This window comes from Furipterus horrens, unplaced genomic scaffold, assembly GCF_987537825.1.
Source record: "Furipterus horrens unplaced genomic scaffold, mFurHor1.1.pri manual_scaffold_2, whole genome shotgun sequence".
NCBI classification, from domain to species: Eukaryota; Metazoa; Chordata; class Mammalia; order Chiroptera; family Furipteridae; genus Furipterus; species Furipterus horrens.
In genome coordinates, this window is record NW_028327172.1 from 107,108,694 (window position 1) to 107,128,106 (window position 19,413).

At 35.2% G+C, this 19,413-nt stretch overlaps 1 protein-coding gene across 6 annotated transcripts in view; it reads right to left on the minus strand.

Moving 5' to 3' along the window:
- Positions 1-321: 321 nt before the first annotated feature.
- The window catches only part of SNCA (synuclein alpha), a 140,429-nt gene continuing 121,337 nt past the window's right edge, over positions 322-19,413 (minus strand). For 3 of the 6 annotated variants that reach the window (XM_090267940.1, XM_090267942.1, XM_090267941.1), the window contains exons 5-6: positions 3,310-3,393; positions 325-875 (exon numbers count right to left, since the gene is read on the minus strand). In XM_090267940.1, coding sequence (XP_090124066.1) covers positions 843-875; positions 3,310-3,393 — 117 coding nt within the window. In that variant the 3' untranslated portion in view covers positions 325-842. Of the gene's footprint in view, positions 876-3,309; positions 3,394-19,413 lie in introns of all 6 variants that reach the window. The other 3 variants (XM_090267943.1, XM_090267939.1, XM_090267938.1) reach the window with 3 other exon arrangements.

Consider the following 19,413-nt stretch of genomic DNA (forward strand, 5'->3'; position numbering starts at 1 on the left):
TGTAGTAAAAATCCTATTTTACATTCATCCTTCCATGGAACCTACTTTTTCAGTCTAGCTGCTTAAGGCATCAGTGCACATCAGAACATAATTTAGGCAGCATTTCTTCTGGTTATTTCCAGAGTAAATGGATAGTGTTCTGTCTCATTTGTTTAACTCTAAAATTTCTCCTCTTTCAAATAGTTGTCAGCACTTTATATTAAGTTAATTGTGTCAGTTTTTATTTCATGTTAGTTATAAGCATGATTTTATTAAAGTGAGAGATAAAAATCAGATTTTTGTAATGAGATAACATTTTATTTTAATTTTTACCATTTATATACAAACACAAATTAATAAAACACATCACAAAACAGTAAAATGTCATAGTTATAATATATAGGTGCATAGTTTCATGCTCACATGTTTTTAAGTATTGTATATATTAACAAATTTCACAATACATCATTATTCTTAGACAGAATTATTAAAAGACACCTAAAAATCTTATAATAGATGGTAGTAAGTCACAACTTCTCAACAAGAGCAACAAAAAAATAGTGAGGATTTAGGAATAAGTGGTAGTCACTTAGGTGTTTTTAATTTGTTTTTACATTTTATATTTGAAGCCACAATATCCACACAGCACACAAGGACCTGCTACCATATATTTACTTCAGTGAGAGGGAAGCACCGAAATGCTCAATGGGGTCAGGTGCAGATACTTCAATCACTGCTGATGGAAGACTTCAACACACACTGTAAAAACTTTGGGAAAATGACTGGGCATGTTGGGACTGAGCACTTGTACAGGATGGAATATCTGTCAGCAGATCTCGAGAAACTGGGAGCAAAGATCTTTCTTAGGCTTCAGGTTCATAGTCTTGATACCCTTCCTAATATTAGGAAAATCAGAAAGACAGCATACAAAGTTAGTATGAGTAATCCATAATCAAGGAATCAGGGTGATTGAGATAAGGTATGGCTCGCCACTTTGAATAAAGGTCATACTCATAACAGTTCTGGAACTATTCTGCCACATATAATATAATTTTTGATAGTTTTGTCTGTCTAGTATAAAAGTGAATCATGATGGTGGTCAGGGTATCTGGATTCTACTTTAATACAGGCCATTTAATGGTCATATGACCTAGTTTTGCAGGACAAATTAGTTGGCTTATTTGACTATTAGTTTTCTAAACTGTAGAATGTGAGAATCAAATCAAGTGGCCTATAATGTCTCTTTCAAGGCCAAGATGCTCTAAGTCCTAGAAGGAAACATACATTTAAAGGCAAGTTACATTTTCTCTCCTTTTACTCTAGTATTCATGGCTTCAATTATTTCTTCCAAAGAATACTCCCCGACCCAGCCCAGCCATACAGTATATGAATAACACCCACAATAAAAATCTGAATAGCCTTAACTAAAGTGGTCAGATTTACAAATTTAAATGAAAAGGCTGTTCTAGTAAGTACGCTAGAATTTGTCTTTGCCCCATCACTGCAGTGATAATCTGTCACTATTCCCTCTGTTCCTTAGGCTTGACTTATATTTAATTACTCAGTGTTCCTCAGACATATCTCATGCATTCTCGGGCATGCATGCCTTACTTTTGATGCACCCTTGTACTAGAATGTCCTCTTTTCATTTTGACCCATCATATCTCCCACTCCCTCCCACCCAGATCAACACCACCTCCTTTGTAAAACTTCTCTCAATTGATCTAAACAGACCCTTCAGCTGTTATACATTTTTGTCTAACTTGTATATTTTTGCTTCTGTGATACCTGGTGCATAGAAGATAGTCAATAATGTTTGTTAAAAGAATTGAGAAATAAATGGAGAAATGAATTGTATTTGTTTTTAGCAAACATACTAGAGTGTATACTCCTGTGTCCTGGTACTATCAATTACTCTTATTTGTATTTCCTGTAGTGTTTAGCATTGAGCCATGCATAAATAGACCCCCAAATAGTGGTAAAATCTAATTAGCTAAAGAAACAATTGACTCTTGATTTCTATCAGTGGGATTACTATCAATATGCCTTTTAATGATGCCATGAAGAATAATGTATAACTTAATCACAACACACTTTAACTCAATTTTTAGTGAAACAGTAGCACATTTTTTTTTTATGACATATGGTTTTGGTATCAGGGTAATATTATCCTCATAGAATTAGTTGGGGTGTTATTCCTCAATTATTTTTTGGAAGAGAATTTAATTAGTATTAATTGTAATTAATTGGTGTTACTGTAATTATTCTTTGAATGTTTAGGAGAATTCACCAGTGAAACCATCTGGTCCTGAAATTTTCTTTTTGGGTAGCTTCTTAATAATAATTTAGTCTCTCTCTATTCTGTTCCACTGATCACCTAATACAGGAAACTAAAGAACAACATAAACAAACGAACTAAATAGGACAAGGAGCAGAATAGCATTCAATAGGGGGGAGGGGGGAGTGAGAGAAGGGAGATAAGTAAGGGAAGGGTTTAGTCAAGGAACATGTATAAATGACTCATGGACATGGACAACGGGGAGGGATATGATTGCGGGAGAAGGGGTGGGCTGGGTGGGGGTGGGAGCAATGGAGGAAAAATGGGACAATAGTAACTGAAAAACCAAAAAATAAAATTAAAATAATAATAATAATTTGGTCTCTTTACTTTGTTATATATCTTTTCAGACTTTGTTCTCTTTTGAGTCAGTCTCATTCATCTAAAAGTATTTTCTAATTTCCCCTTCTGATATACTTTCTACTAAAGAAGTTTTATTTTCAAATTAAAATAAAATTAATTAAATTATGTTGTTTAAAATGCTGTACTGGATTATATCAGTTATTGCAAATCATTCATCATCTTTGTACTGTATGATATTTTGGTTAACTTTTTTACTATGCAAACATCTCACTGGAAATGTATAACAAATAATAATTACTTTTTTTCTGGCATTTAGTTAACTTCTCTAGCTTTCTATTTTGAAGTTTATTTTAATAAAATAATTATTTAATGTTAGTTGCAAACTTTTTCTGTAAAGGGCCAGTTAGTAGGTATTTTAGGCTGTAGGCCACATATGGCTTCTGTTGCTGCTGCTGCTTTTCTTTTTTTAACAACCCTTCACAAATATAAAAGCCATTTTTAGTTTGCAAGTTGTCCACATAAAACGTATCTTTGAGTTGGCCAACTTGTTCATCTAGAGTGTAAGTCATTCTCACTAAGGAGAAGTGTACAGGAAATCTGAGAGGGACAGGTTTTGGTACTGCTTATGATAGAGACCCAACTTAAACTCCCAAACTTTAATTTAGGAGTTTTATGCATATGAATTTTACCTCAGAAGGCATTTCATAAGTCTCATTGTCAGGATCCCCGGGCATGTCTTCCAGAATTCCTTCCTGTGGAGCTCCTTCTTCACTCTAATATTTAAGTGGAAGCACAAAAACAGTATGAAGAGGTACCATTTATCAGTTTTTAAAGTCACAAACATTTGGAAAACACCTTTACACAATGCTTGCAGGATGTTGTAAAAATTGCACTCTTGAATATTACCTCTGGCATGCTAAACTATACAATGCCTTTGGAAAAACATTGTGGCAATGTGTATATTTACCCTAAACATGAAAAAACTTTTAGCCCAAGCAATCTACTGTCTGGGAAGCAGTTTAAAGCTATAGTCCAAAGATGTTTTGCATAGAATCAGTGACAACAGTAAAAAGTTTTAACCTAAATGCTCAATGGATGAAGAAGAGCTAGGAAAATCATAATTAAATTACTCGATAGATAACTATAAAGACATGTATTAATATGACATGAGAATTCCATAACAAAATGAGAATGTATTTATGATAAAATGTTTGGCAGGATATAAAGTACTGTATATTTCTGGACACAACCTGTGTAGAATTCAGATGAAAAGGTAAAACTATTGAAAGAAAACAAAGCAAAATATTAAAAGTACATTTTATTGGGTAGTTTTTTTACTTTTTAAATCATTTTTTATGTTATAACCACTTATAATGTAAAAGCATACATATTTTGTAATAAACTTTTAAATTATGGCAAAGAATTTTTTTCTGAAATTTCAAGATTTAAACTATATATATTTGGAGAAAGAAAATCAAATACATGGTCAGACAATTTTTCAGGTCTTTCTTCTTAGAAATAGGATATCACAAAAGGCAATCTGACATGCTCATGGTTTTATTAATATTATTCATTACGCACCCTTTGTTGTTTTGCATTTAGTCCAGCAAAGTAGTTATCAAAAGATAAAGTTAATTGCAAATTGAAAGAGCAGAGAAGCGGTTGGAGCCTAAATGGACTTACTTGAAGAGATCAAGTAGCCCCTCAATCAATGTAGGTTATGTTAAAAAATATGCCAGGCATAAATAACATCTCCTCATGTCTTCAGCATTGAAGTGGCAAGAAGGATAAGGAAATAGCTATGTCTGACCTTAAGAAAAGGTCAAACTAAAGCTGATGCCTATATTAGCTGGGCAAAGAAGTTTAGAGATCATCCTCCCCTGCCCAATTTGTTTTTACCAGAAAAGCTCAAGTTATATATAAATAAAATTGAATATAAACCATCCCCCAAATACCTTATATCTAAGTGTGGAGTAAAGATGTTGTTTTCATAGTGTTTTACCTCCTAGTATAAGTCAAGAATAGAGTCTGATGTATTGTAGTGAGACAAAAGGGATGTAGCATCCCAAAACTGAAGTTCAAATCCTAACTTCTGCATATTCCACAATTTAAGTGATGTTAGGCAAGCACCTTCAGTTTTCTCTAAGCACAAACAGCCTTACAATAAATTGGGATAGCAATTTACCTCTTTTATTGGGAGGAGCCAATATTATCATTAACTCTCTTAGGACTTAAATAACTTTTAGAGATAATCAAGCATGAGAAAAATAGGTAAATTTCCTATTTCCATGTATTTTTAAACTAACAAGTAGAGATTTATTTTTCTAACATGCTAGAGAATTTTATATATGCTGGACAAGTAAATATGGCAGAACTGACTTGTTTGTTCAACTATCATAGATGAGGTACTACTATAAAACTAAAACTGGTGAGTGTTACTGAGTGTATTTGGTGTGTCTACATATGTCCTTCAAAGTTTAGCCAAATAACTTTGGATGTTGCTTGTGAATTCATTGGCTAGATTGATCATGTATTGGGAGCAAGTGAAATCCATCCATATTAATTTTAAATATTGATTCAGTTAGGTTATAAGAACATAACAAAAGTATGTGCATTTTTTAGCATGCATTTATCTAATTATTTAAAAATTTCACTTTATCACTTATTTTAAACTATATAAAGGTCATAAAATTGTACTCATATATGTAGTCAGTTTATGTTCTTAAGAAATTATAAATCAAAAGTTTAAAAGAACTGTAAAACTGGCTTAATTGTGGGGCCAGTGTTTGAGAAACCATAGAAGAAATTCTAGTACTATATTAAAAGAGAGATCAAATAAGTGATGAAACAGAAAGTAAGCTACAAAAATAAAGATACATTGGTAAATGGAAGAAAAAGGGAGAAAAAAGAAATAAGATGGATGAACAATCCAAGATAAATTCCAAGATATTTAACAACTATGTTTAACAAGAAGAGGCACATACTTTCAGAAATGTTTACTCATTAAAGGTATAAAATATATGTTGCTTTCACAAGTCTGACTCTGAAAAATGAAATTATTGATTTCATTAAAATAAAAATACATTACTTTTTAAATTAATAAATTATCATGAACAATTGTGAATATCTTAAATAACTACTATGTTACATGAAGTGGAGACAGCTTATAGATCTATGAGGCAAACTACCTTGGGCAAATCTTCTTGGGGGGAAGTTCAGTCTAAGAAGGGTTTAGTGATTTACTCAGAGTGAAATTGGCAGAGGTGACTTCAGATATTGTGCTCTTAACCACTATACTGAGAGTTTTGGCATTCAAGATTTTTTTTTAATTGAATTATCTATGGATTTCAGTAATTGAGAAAAAAGGCTTTCTATTGTGTCCCTGATTATGCTTGGTCTATACCTTTAAGACCCAGTTAAGGGTCTATTCATGGTCAACAAAAATTTCACAATTTGATTGCTGAAACACACCAAAGAAATCTACTCACAAACATTATGATTCTTGAAACATAAGTAACCTCCACTCTAACCTGAGGGGTTCATTTCCCTGCCTCTGATTAACAGCTCTGAACCAGGGAACTTGGCTTCCAGCCTCTGTACAAAGAAAGTGAAACAAGCAGGGACAGTCAGAATAAGACCACCTGTAGAGTCAACAGACACGTACATTTTTCTGGCCTTCATGGCTGTCAGAGACTCACAAGGGAATTACCAGGAGGCATTCGTGATTCAAAATTTGTTTCTTTGACAAATCCCTGCTTCCCTGGCTAGCAGTAAGTACAGTGAAGCTATGATCAGGACTCTCTCCTTAATTCTTGAAAATACTGCAGAATCTGCTTCTAAAGCAGTAGCTGTCCAACAAAAATCCCTAGACTCTCTTGTAAAAGTTGTTCTTGGTAATAAGATGGCCCTTGATCATCTTTTAGCTGAAAGAATGAGCTGTCTTGACTGTGGGGGAATTAAGACTCAGCTCCATTAGGTCACTGAACAAAACCACTGGCTTGGGAAAGTGACTCCTTCACTGGATTCTTTCTCTGACGTCTTTGATTCTGGTTAGTTTGGGTCTTGGGGACCATGGTTCCAAAGTGCACTCCAGACACTGGGAATGATCCTGTTCATAATAACGATAGTAGTCTCCCTGTATTTTCTCAAAGGCTTCAAATGCATGTTTGCAGTTGCTAATTACCAAGCAAATGATCTCACTAAGGATAGCACCGAAGGTGCTAAGAGAATGACCAGCATAAGGGATGTAAACCTGAGGTTGTGACATGTAAATACCACACAGATTTCGTAAAAACTACAAGAACTGGGAGCAGTGTTAATGCCTTAAATCTTTGATCAGGCCTTTCATTTAGGATGAGTCTGATCAAAAGAGGTACCATGTCCAAAATGAATATTCTTATACTAAGTCCCAAGTCGCCAAAACAGACTTAATTAGTTTCAGCCCTCCCCGTAATTAAACCAGTCAATCAGGAATCACCATCAGCACTAGTGAGGTAACCTGTCTGATAGACCCCTGGCATGCCTTAGGGAAAGTAACCTTTTAATATCCAACATGGTTTTTAACCTAAGTATAATTTCCTTGTTTCCACTCCCTTCTGCTTAGAAAGTCTCTCATTTTATACAGCTGCTTGGAAATCCTTTCTGTCTGCAAGATGGGATACTAACCAAATTGATTTTTGCTCAAATAAACTTAAAAATTTTAATATGCCCCAGTTTGTCTTTTAACACATATAGATTAATAATTTGTGTAACAAAATTATTTTGTTCAATCACATGATATATTTTATGTATTTTAATGTAACTTACAATGGAGATAAAAATTGCTTTCCCAAACCACCTTCATATCCAAAACCTACAATCATCTGTTGTCCTTGTTAAAAAACGCATCCTAGGGTCCTGTGAATGTGTGATATGCTGCTTGGAAATCACTAGCCTGTATCACCATATGTTTGTAAACTCTGTGGCATAATTTGGTACAGATTGTAGCAATGTACCTGTTGTCATTATGAAGTCTCTCATTTTGAAGTCTGCAAAGATTGTTGGCAAATGGTAAGATTTTCTACACTCTGAGACACACTAAATGGTGATATTTATAACAATGGGGCTTCAGTCTCTAACAGGCATCCATGCCTCAAACATTCAAAACAGCAGAAGCACTCTTTCCTGCAGTTCTTTCCATTGCAAGATATTTTGTATGGAACCATTATTTTCTGCATTGTGAAACAATGATAATCAACTCCAAACACTCAACAGCACAAACAATAGGGATGGGGAAGAGAGACAGTAATCCTAAAAATAAATGAAGAAACTAAACAAAGAACTCTAACTTAAGAGGGAATAGAAAGCTTAATTTAGCACTCATCTTAAAGAATCCAGCATTTCTGATATGTAATTGAGCACATAACTTCTGTTCAAGTGAAAATAGCATTGACTTTTCAAAAATGTGCAAACCCTTTTTAAGATGGAGAGTATATGATGAGTACAGATAGTGTATTTCCCTAGCAACAGTATCATTTATTTGATTGAAAAACTAAAAAAGTGAGAGAGGCAGGTATAAAAATCTTGTTGAAATGTAAGGTTAAAATATATTCAGTTTGAGGGGAGCAAAGGGCAACTGATTCAAAATCAGATTAATTTCAATTCTTTTTAAAACAGCAAGGTAATTTTACAATGAAATTAAAATTTAAACAGTAGTTAATCTTTAAAATCAAAACAACATAGGTAGTTCAGAAATATCACTATATTTAAGGCTTAATATTATATATAGATATAAATATATGTATATATAATAATGTAATGATTCAATTTACTCTTAACAGAATATAAAGATTGTTTAAATGCATTCTAGTAATTAAATGCTATGCCATGAAAATTGGCGTGTTCTGGTATAACCAACACCCAAAGAATAACAATCATGCCAAAGAGGCATTGAATGAACACCCATTTCTTTCCAACCACGTATGGTTTAATTAAAATTTAATTTCTATTGTTGGGTAAAATACAATAATGGTTTAGATCTAGAGCAGAATTAAAGTAATGAATGGAATTGTTTATTAGATACCCTATACCTTTAGGAATGTATCAGATATGGCAGATCGGGCATTAATGGCTAGGGGCCTTGTCATTGAAGTCCGTTGAACTAATCTGTTCGTTTCCAGGCTATTATGTACATAGGCGGCAAAGAGCTGCAACATTTAGTTATGTAATGAGATAGATATAAAAGAGAATGGGTAAGTAGAAGGCATGGCATCAGCGGGAATTAAAGAGTGATAAGCCTGGTAAAGTCAGAGACAAGTCTATAATTATGTTATTATGAATGCTTTTGCACTGCTATTTCAATGTAGAAACATTTAAGATTCTGTTCAACACGATAAAACATTTCAAGTGTTGATAATGTAGCATCCTGTTGCATTTCAGATGTTCTAGTTCATAATTTTCTACCAACATTTACTACTCACCTGCACAAGACATGCTCTAGGATGAGGGGAAATACACACACTAGACCAATGATTATCTCTGAAGTCACCTCCTGAGACTGTCTTGAATCTTCTATGTAAAATGTTAATTACAGCATACAATTTTCATAACAGATTGCTTATGCTGCAACAGGAAAAACATAGCAAGAAGGCTGAGTGAAGCTATAGCTTCTGGTCAACTGCTAGGATTTCTGATTGGTAAGGTGACCTACCCTCCTCAGCAACTGTGTGATATATGTACTCAGATTGTGTCTCAGCAAGTTTATAAATTACTACATCATCAACCATCTGGATAACTTGAGATTAGTCAAATAGATGGACATTGTTAAGTCATGTAGTAAACACATCATACTATACATTGTTCACACATACAATGAAACTTTCTCAGATTACAATGCAAATATATTTTAATTAAATGGTACTTCTAGAGAAAACAGTCTCACAAAGCTATTCATGCTCTACTTAGGATAATCTATTAGAATATTAGTTACTTTCTTGTTTTTTGCCTTTTTAACTAGTTTTTGGTCTTGAGAGAGAGGAGGGGTTGAGAGGGAGGGAGATTAGAGGGAGAGGAGAAGAGAGAAGGGGAAGGAAAGATGAATTAAAAACCCATTTGTTTGTTTTTAAAAGATCTGAGAGTGGAGGTGAGAGTAAAGCTAATACTACATTAAAGCTATTTTGGGGTTATTTTTGTATGCTATTTATTGGTATTATCAATGAACCCAGTTTTAAATACATTCAGCTATAAATTATAAAATAATTGGTCTATAAATCATTTTTTAGAAGAAACTTTCATTATACAGCAAAGAGGTAGTATTCTATCTTAACGCTTCCTTCTCTTTGGTAAGTCTAACTGAAGAGAACTGACTGAAGTATTTGCGACAACGCCATGCAATTAGGTGAGTCACCTAATAAGAGTTCATGGCACAGAAACACTGACAACTTTTTCACCCTTACTTGGATACAGACCTAGTTGCAAATACTAATAGACAATGGGAAGACTGGAAATAAGCTATTTTCAGTTTCACATCTAAATATTAGTACCTCTCCTCCATTAATAAAAATACTATTATATATGTTAATTATTATATATGCTTATTTTATTATTTTATTCTTTTTTAAAAATATGTTTTATCGATTATACTGTTATAGTTGTCCCAATTTCCCTTCCCTCTGCTCCCCTCCACCCGGTGGCCACCCTCCCTCCAGTTGTCCTCCCCTTTTAGTCCATGTCCATTGGTTGTGCATATAGTTCTTTTCAACCTCTTCCTGTCTACTCCATTCCCTCCTGCTATGCTTCTTAATTCCTGTACTATCTCCCCTCTCCCCCTCCTTCCCTGCTGACCTCCCCCCAGTATGTTCCCCATACCTATAGTACTTTTTCCACTCTCATTGCCTATTTAGTTTGCTTTTGTTTCGATCCCTAGCTTCTGTTGTTGGTTCTTGTGATGCAGTTTTCATTTTAATGCTCATAGTTTTGATCCTCCTTTTTCTAAACCAATTTCTTTAACATCTCATATAACAGTGGTTTGGATCTAATGAACTCCTTCAGTTTTATTTTGTCCTGGAAGTACTTTCTCTGCCCTTCTATTCTGAATGACAGCTTCGCTGGATAGAGTATTCATGGCTGTAGTTTTTTTATTTTCATTATTTTGAATATTTCTTGCCAGTCCCTTCTTGCCTGCAGGGTCTCCCTTGAGAAGTCAGCTGATAGTCTAATTGGGACCCCTTTGTACATGATTCTGTTGTAGTACTTTGTGGTCGAGGACGCGGAAGTAATTTCAGCAGACAGAATGAGAGACGGTCCGAGGGCTGCCACTGGCTCAAGCAGGATCAGAACTGAGCAGTGCAAGCACCTTCCTTTTATTGGATTTTGCAGATTTGCTAATTAACAGGGAGGGTCCAGGAATGAGCTCACAGGCACATCTGGGAATGATCACAATGTACTTGAAACTTACAACAGAGGAAGTTCAAAAGGTCAACTGTAGAGAACGCTTCCTGACAAACTAAGTCTATATAGCATTCATAGACAGAAAAACAGGAAAACAGAAATCCAATCACTTACTCTTTTAAGGCTAAGGAACTGATGCACTGTTCAGAAAGCAATTAAGGTTAAACACCATTTGTACTTAGTTTTGTTTGATTTCCTTATCAACATCAGGGAAGATGGAGTACTCAGCAAGATTCTTTTTAAGTCACAGGATGTCTTTAAGATCCTGAGGCCTGAGGAGTCAGAGACTGTTGGCACCAGTGAGTCCAGCTTGCTGCTTGGATCATTAAACACCTGGACAAAGAGGCATGTAAACATACCTCAAATCAGAAGTCTTGATTTCCAGCATCAGATTCTTTTCTTCTCTCTTGCTGCTTTTAAGATTCTCTCTTTATCTTTAATTTTTGACATTTTGATTATAATGTGTCTTGGAGTGGTTCTCCCTGGGACCAGTTTATTTGGAACTCTGTGCTTCCTGGACCTGTAAGTCTATTTCTTTCCCCAAGTTCAGGAAGTTCTGCTTTATTATATTTTCACTTAATTTTTCAATTTCTAGTTCTCCTTTGCCCTCTGGCAATCTTATAATCCGAATGTTCAATCTATGATAGCTGTCCCAGAGGTTTCTGATCCTCTCCTTACTTTCCTTACTTTTTGTTTCCTCTTTCTGCACTGGATGACTGTTCCTTCTCCATGTTCTGGTTTGTTGATTTGATCTCTGGATTTTATTTCCTCACCACTTATCTCGTATGTGTTTTTGTTTGTTTCAGTATGAGTGGCTTTCAATCCTTCCCGGTCTTGTTCCAAATCTTTTGTTAATTCTGTAAGCCACCTAATAACTATAGCTTTGAATTGAGCCTCTGAAAGGTTTATTATTTGTTCGTCTGTCAAATTCTTCATCTGCTGCCTGGTGAGCTGTGTCACTGGGATTTCTATAGTTGTCTCCTTCATTTTGACAGATTTGTGTTTTGCTTTGCTTTCTGGGTAGGGTGTAGGGGGCAGTGCCCCATGTACTCATCACTACCTGGCAACTGGCAGCGATCCGCAAACTTTTTTGCCACGCTGTGGCGCTTTGAGTGGGGGCGGGGGACCAAGATGGATTCCTGCCGTTATTCTCCACTGGGAGACTGGGATCCATCCTCCTGCTCTCCAGGCCTCACTGTCCGAGGCAATGAGGGGGCTGCCTTTCCCAGCATTGGGGGCGCAAGCTGCCTGGGCGTGACTGCAGCTGGGATTGCTCCCCCTGCCGCTGTCCTCGCTGCTACCACAGACAGCACTGCCTGATTTTGCCCCTCCTACCCATCCCACGAGCACCGCTGGTTTATAACTTCGTATGTTGGGCTTCCATGTAGTTTTATTTTCTAGAATTTCTAGTTGTCTTTTGTTTTGAGGTAGTTGCATTCCTTTCTAGTTGTAGAGGGAGACCGAGCATGTCCGTCTAAGCCTCCATCTTGGCTAGAAGTCCTATATATGCTTATTTTAAATTTGCATAGGTAGGATATGTGAAGATCAGCCCATTGGGTAGTGATTGAATAAAACATCAGAGTGAAAATGGGTCAACCTGAGAAACTCTTGTTTTGAGTTCAGAATCAACCAGTCATTTCATCTTTGCAAATGCATTGATATATGGAGGCAAGTCTTAAAACTAGAATCAATGGGGAATGCAGATTTTGACAGAGAGTGAAGGAACCTACTTCTATATTTGAGAGAATCTAGGGGATGCTAAAAGGCTCATGTGAGGAGAATATTTGCTGTCAAGATCTTAGTGAGTCAGGGTCCAGGTGTTTGCTTTCAAAAATAGTGGGTAATTGGTCTTAATATCTGGCTGGGAGAAAATACTTCAGGCAAAACAAATTACTTTTATACCAAAGGGTGAATAGGACTTATATGACTATAAAGCAGAGAGTGAACACAATACCTTGAAGATCAGTGGCTATGAAACCCAAGAGAGAAAGCTTAAAGGGCAAGATAAAGACATGCCTTCATGTCAGAGAATAAAGACTTGGAAAGGCCATGAGCAAGCTAGAGCTGGAGCACAGTACAGTCAGGTGCATGAGATAATTTGGGGTTCCAGGAATCTTCTTACTATTGGGAAGAGATGCCAGTCACATGTGCAGGGCTTTCAGGAGCTGGGAAGAATAGTCATCAAGTGGATCTCAGCCTTCAGTTGGAATATCTTTGCTTAACATCCATGACAGGAGGTGAGAAATTGACAGGAGTCAATTTCAATAGCTGTTACAATTATTCTACCCTGTAATTTTTTTCATCTTCAAGCTTTGTCACACAAGTTGTGATTGTTACTTTTTTTGGATTACTTAGAAAAAGTTTCTTCTGAAAACCTCTATCCATGTCTCAACAGATCTGAGATAAAAGGGAATCTATAAGATTATCAAGAAAGATAATGAGCTGGGTATATTCATAGAGGGCCATTTAAATGAAGTATTAAAAAGCTTATTTTTTCATCTTACTCTAACATGAAATAACAATAATAGGTTAGGTTTATTTAGTGATTACTCTGTACTGGGTACTGTCCCAAGAGTTTCACATGCATTATTGGTCTTAAAAAGAAAAAGAAACTCTATGAAGAAGTTACTTTTATTATCTTTATTTTATCAATGAATGAACAGAGGCAACCAGTCTGGCTCCAGAGCCAGCACTCTTTGCTATTATGCAATATTATTGGTCAAGCTTCTGGGGAAAAAAACAACAAAACTTCTTACTAAAAACATTAAGTTGAGCTACTTACACAAAGTAAAATTAAGTTTCAAAAAATTGATGATCTCAAAACACAATTTAAAATATTTTATGATTAAATATCTGGCTATCTCTACTAGGTAGCAATTTGTTATTTTTATCAGAAAAAATAAGTGGCTAAAAGATACACACACACACACAGATACAAACACATACATGAGAGACATATTTACAAGGGCAAAAACCAGACAGAGCATATATTTTTTACCACATAGCTATTCAATCTTTAAATACTGAATGCTTAACTTTTTGTTACAGGGAAAAAATCACTTATTATGAATTTACTGCTTGCATTTTTCAAGTTTAGAACTTTTCATTAGAGTGTGTTCAAAAAGATTAGAAATCATGAAATTGTCAGAAATAAATTGTTCAGTTTTTCCCCTAAATATGTGGCACAGAATCTACAGTTTTTAGAATGGCTTGACATATCATCACTTGAGTTTCTTCATTCCTTCTGATGAACCCATAAAATTTACCTGGGTCACAGACCTTATCTTCACATTGGAAATGGGAATCCCAAACCTTTGCATCAAGTTCCTCGGGTAGATGTTATACTTAGTCATGATGTTTTTTTTTATTTAACATTGTCTTATTCCACAGAGAATTTGAAGAGGAATAAAAGATTATATCCTCATCAAAGAAATGAATACCCTTTGCTTTGTCTAATTTTGTCTGTTTATTTAATTAAGCACTAAATGTTTTTGTTCATTTACTTTTAAATCATTCATTATTTCTGGATAACATTATTAAACTCTCAGTAAGTAAATGTAGAGTTCTGTATTTAATGTCTTCAACCATTCTTCCTTCTTTACGTTGATTTATTTGTATATCCCTCTGGTTTTTTTTTTTTTTTTTTGAGTGGGAACTCCTGATTTCTATATCAGAGGGAGAAAAACAAAGAACACACAGAATATCCTGTACTTGAGATGCTGCAACTGTCTCTATGGTTGCAAAAAGAAGGCAGGGTGAGTGGGTGCATGCGTGCCCATGTGTGTGTGTAATGGAAAACCACATATTGAGGATGATTCCTAAATTCTGTCACTGGTTAGGAACTCAGACTGGTTACAGAGTCACTCTAGATACTTTGAATCATAGTTTCCATCCTCCCACATTTGTATACACTACTTGCTGTTTGAAAGGCAAGGAGAAAGTACGTTTTTAAAAGCATGGGATTTGGTAGACAACTGACCTAGCGGCAGAGGGTTTCCATGAGATTTCGAGAAATTTCGATGTTGAAATTGGAAGTCGGTAATAATAAAACCTTTCCTAGTTTGTTGTATTAAATGAGATTCTATACATAAAATAGCATATAATTACAAGTTCACAATTATAATGATACCAAATGTGTACTGAGCATGCAGTAGGTACTAACCTGTATTAGGTTTTTACTTTTGTAATCTAAGTATCCCAATACATGTATATTAAGCATATTATCCATTGTTATATTTTTATTTATTGCTAATTTTATTTTTATAAAGCTTTTCCTGGTAAAGATTGGAATCAAAATTATTTTAGGAATGGAAGCATTTACCTTATTTCATTGATTAGCTACATTTGCCTCTCCAGTGAACCTTCATATTTTGTGTTTCTCAAACTGGCACATAGGTTCTCTTCTTTGTTCCCTTCCTCTTGGCTGTCTGCAACTACAGCTGCAAACTTTTAGTACTAAATGGTAAATGGGCCTTGCTAAATTCTGAGTACAGCCTGGTGCCAGATAAGAAGCAAATGCTACAGAGCTATCAGTGCAAATGTGACAAATACAGTGTCTAATTATTTTAAACCAAAGACTTATAAGCAGAAATGATGTTATATTCAGACCATACCAAGGGTGAGAAATAATTACAGCACCAGAACTGGAGGATGAGCGCACTTTTCTTGATATTTATAATGCTGGTAAAGAAGCATCTCTTATCCTTGAAGTAATTCACTTCTCATAATTGAAGCAAAATAAGATATATATTAAAAGTCTTATTTTTTTTTCCATGGTAGTCTCGGGGTCAACCACAGAAAAGGATCAGTACTGTACTTGTGAAACCCTAGACTATATCAGCCAATTATAATCTTTACATAAGAAACACAACATTGGGGAAAATATAGAGTCCTAAGTTCTTAGAAATAACAAATACCAACAGTGTGACTTTAGTATATATAACAATATGTCACAATAACTGGTAGCACTGTGACTTGCTTTAAAAAATATGCAACATATTTGTGTTTAAGGGGCTGTGAGATTAGGGAGGTGACCATAGAATCAACATTGTTTTGTATAGTACTAAGAATTGATGTAGTAATGATATTTTTCTGATATTTATCAATAAGTACCTCCAAATTATAATTTAAAAAACTGTGAAATAGAAAATGTTATTTCTCTACAATCTCATTCAGATAGGGGTTCCGTATATTCTATATAATGTTGTTATCTAACATGCAATCTTATTGCTGATATCAACCTACCTACTCAACTAATCAAAAGAAACAAATTAGCAGTGTAAATATAATTAACATACTTATTACATATAATGCATTATACCAGAATTGTAGAGTGTACAATGTTGTACAAGGGATGGTCCCTTCACCTCAAGCAACCTGAAATCCAAATAAATAAATGGGATATATAAAAGCTAGAATAACACAAGGTAGTAAATGTGATAGAGGGCATAAGGAAGGTAAAAGTAGTGTTCAGAATGGGGTGGGATGACTTCTGGCTTGAGGAAACATCCTTAGAACTGGGTATGAATGTTTTCATAATGACTGGGAACTTCAGGGAGTGGACACATTATGGACAAAAACATAGTGGCGGGGGAGTGATTTTTATTTGGCTAGAGAAAAGGGTGTGGAAATAGATGAGTGCTCTGGCAGCTATTCAATGTGGAGTTTGAACATTTAAGAATTGTTCTGTGTTGTCATGTGAAAAAGTTATATGAAACACATTTTGTTTGATGAAGAATGTTCTGGCAATGATGTTTGGAACAGTTTGAAAGAAAGTAAGCAGACATGAATGGCTCGTGTAGTCAATCCATCCCAGCCATAATGCAGACAGAGGCAACGAGATGACAAGAGGAATGGGAATGGAAGTGGAGCAGAGGAATTGGTGTTGTAAGATATTGTAGAAGATGAACAGACAGAATATCACAACCATTGTTTAAGAATTGTGATAAGTCTGAGATTTTATACTATTTGCAAACTAAAACTTTATCCTGCCCAGTTTTACAGATGCAGGCCAAAGACATAGGAGTCTTGGATCAGAGAAGAATGACTTCATTACTGTAAGAAGAGCAGTAGGCCGAGTGTCATCATTTTCTTGAGCTGATTCCCAAGCCCCAGTTCCCATGGGAAGCGCAGGTGATGCCTACACAGCCCATGAATCACCTTATAGAAGAGGAATCCAGGGCTCATATAACCTGCATCCTTTGTAATGCTCAGTACACATGCCTTTCCTTTGCTCCAGAGACACTATCTCTAAAGCCCTGTACTTTATAAGAGAAAACTATTTCTGTCCCCCAAGACTGTTCACTATATAAAAATCTTGGAAATACAGTCTCAAACAAAAGTCTGTTAGTGCCTTGCTTGCAAAATGTGCAGAAATACGAGACCCTTGGTCTTCCAACACTGCTGGGTAGATAATACAGGACAAGGGGTAAAAACAATTAGCTTTGAGTTTGACTGATTAGGAAACTGGATGCTTATTATTAGAAATAGAGAAAAATAAGGAAAGTTGATTTTTGGGGCAAAGTCATTTTTTATGTTGAGTCTGAGGTGTCTTCATAAATATGTTGAAAATAGCAGATGAGAGTTGAGACTTCAGAATTACAGATAGATAAGGTGTATATATACTACAGAATACTACTCAGCCATAAGAAAAGATGAAATACATTTGTGAGAACATGGATGGACCTTAAGAATATTATACTAAGTGAAATAAGTAGGACAAGAAAAGCTAAGAATCATACAATTTCAGTCATGCTGAGTATATAACTGAAAGTCATAGATACAGAGAACAGCATGGTCATTACCGGAGTGAAGGGGATGGGGATAGTAAAGGGTAAAGGGTGCCAAATACATGGTGATGGAACATTAATTTTCTTTGCGTGGTGGGCACATGGTGGAATATACAGATGTTGTATCAGAAATGCACACTTGCAATCTTATATGACCCTACTGACCAGTGTTACCCTGATAAATTTAATAAAAAACTAAAATTAAAAAATAAAAGTTAAAAAAAGAATTATAGATATGTTTTGAATATTTACTCTATAGAGGTAATTGGGTAAGTCACAGAGTTCACAATACTAAGAGAAAAAGAGGCAAATGAAGGGAAACAATATGGCATTTCATGAGCAATCTTTTCAGTTAGGGGAAAAGATAGGTAAAAGAGGGCAAAGGCATGGAAGATGAAAAACAGGAAGCAATAATCTTTCAGAAGCTAAGTGAAAAGGCCTTTTATTAACCATTGGTATACTACTGGCCACTTCAAGCACTGAAAAAAGAAAATGAGGAAGAGAGCCACATGTGCACTTTCAGTACCAAGCATTTTATGCACAGGGGATACATATATGTTTAATAAATGTTTAAATTTGTTGAATAGTACAGAAAAAGATGGAGGAAGAATTCAGATATAAGGGCATAAAGGAATAAAAGCAAGATCATTGAAGACTGTGATGGTGACAAAATTTTGAGAAGTTGGGCACAGAGAAAGTTGTTGCAACAATTAAGTTTGAGGGTGACAGTTTTCATTCTTGGGCTTTTTGTTTGTTTTGCTTTTTTTTTTTTTTTTTTTTTTGAAGAAACGAAGAGATTTGTTAGTGATATCAGTACAAGTAGAGTTTTATGGTACAAGGCAGAGAAGGGCTGGCTGATAGAGCAAGATCTCAAATGAGGGGGAAAGGGATGGAATCAAGAACACAGGTGATGTTTAAGGAGAGGCAGGACATGGCAACATGCACATACATCTCTAGATGGAGACAAGGAAACAGAAAGGAGTCTGCAACAGTCTATTTTCTAAGTACAATAGGTAACGGGATTATAAAGATAGAGTTTTCGGGAGTGGGAAAGGCAGGGAAGGAAATATTTATTTATTAATAACCTTGTAGGTAGTGAATCATCACATTATATTGGTGAGAAACATGAATGTCAGAGATTGCATTTTTGCCTAAAGTCACAAAGATGACTAATAGTTAAAATGGGTTCAAAGTAATATCAGTCTTATGCTAAAGATGAGTGTTAATTACTGTGGTGGGGTTGTTCTCATAAGGGAAGTGGAAAAACTTTTATAATGTACTCTGAAAAATAAGATAAATATCAGTTAGAAAGAAATAAAACAAGGGGAATCTGGGTACCATCAATGTTTAATTAAACTAACCAGCCCAATATCCTGATTTTTCTTTAGCAGACAAAGGATTTAGCCTAAATTTTGAATCTTTCACATGGACTGAGTTAATTGTGGACTGTTTTACAGCAACAATGTAATAGTGTTCAACAGAGAAGAAAAAAACACCTCTGCCTCAGAGAGATCTACTGGTAGAATTTTCCCTCTAGGCAACTCTTCAGGCCTCATAGCTCATTTGTAAACAAGTAAT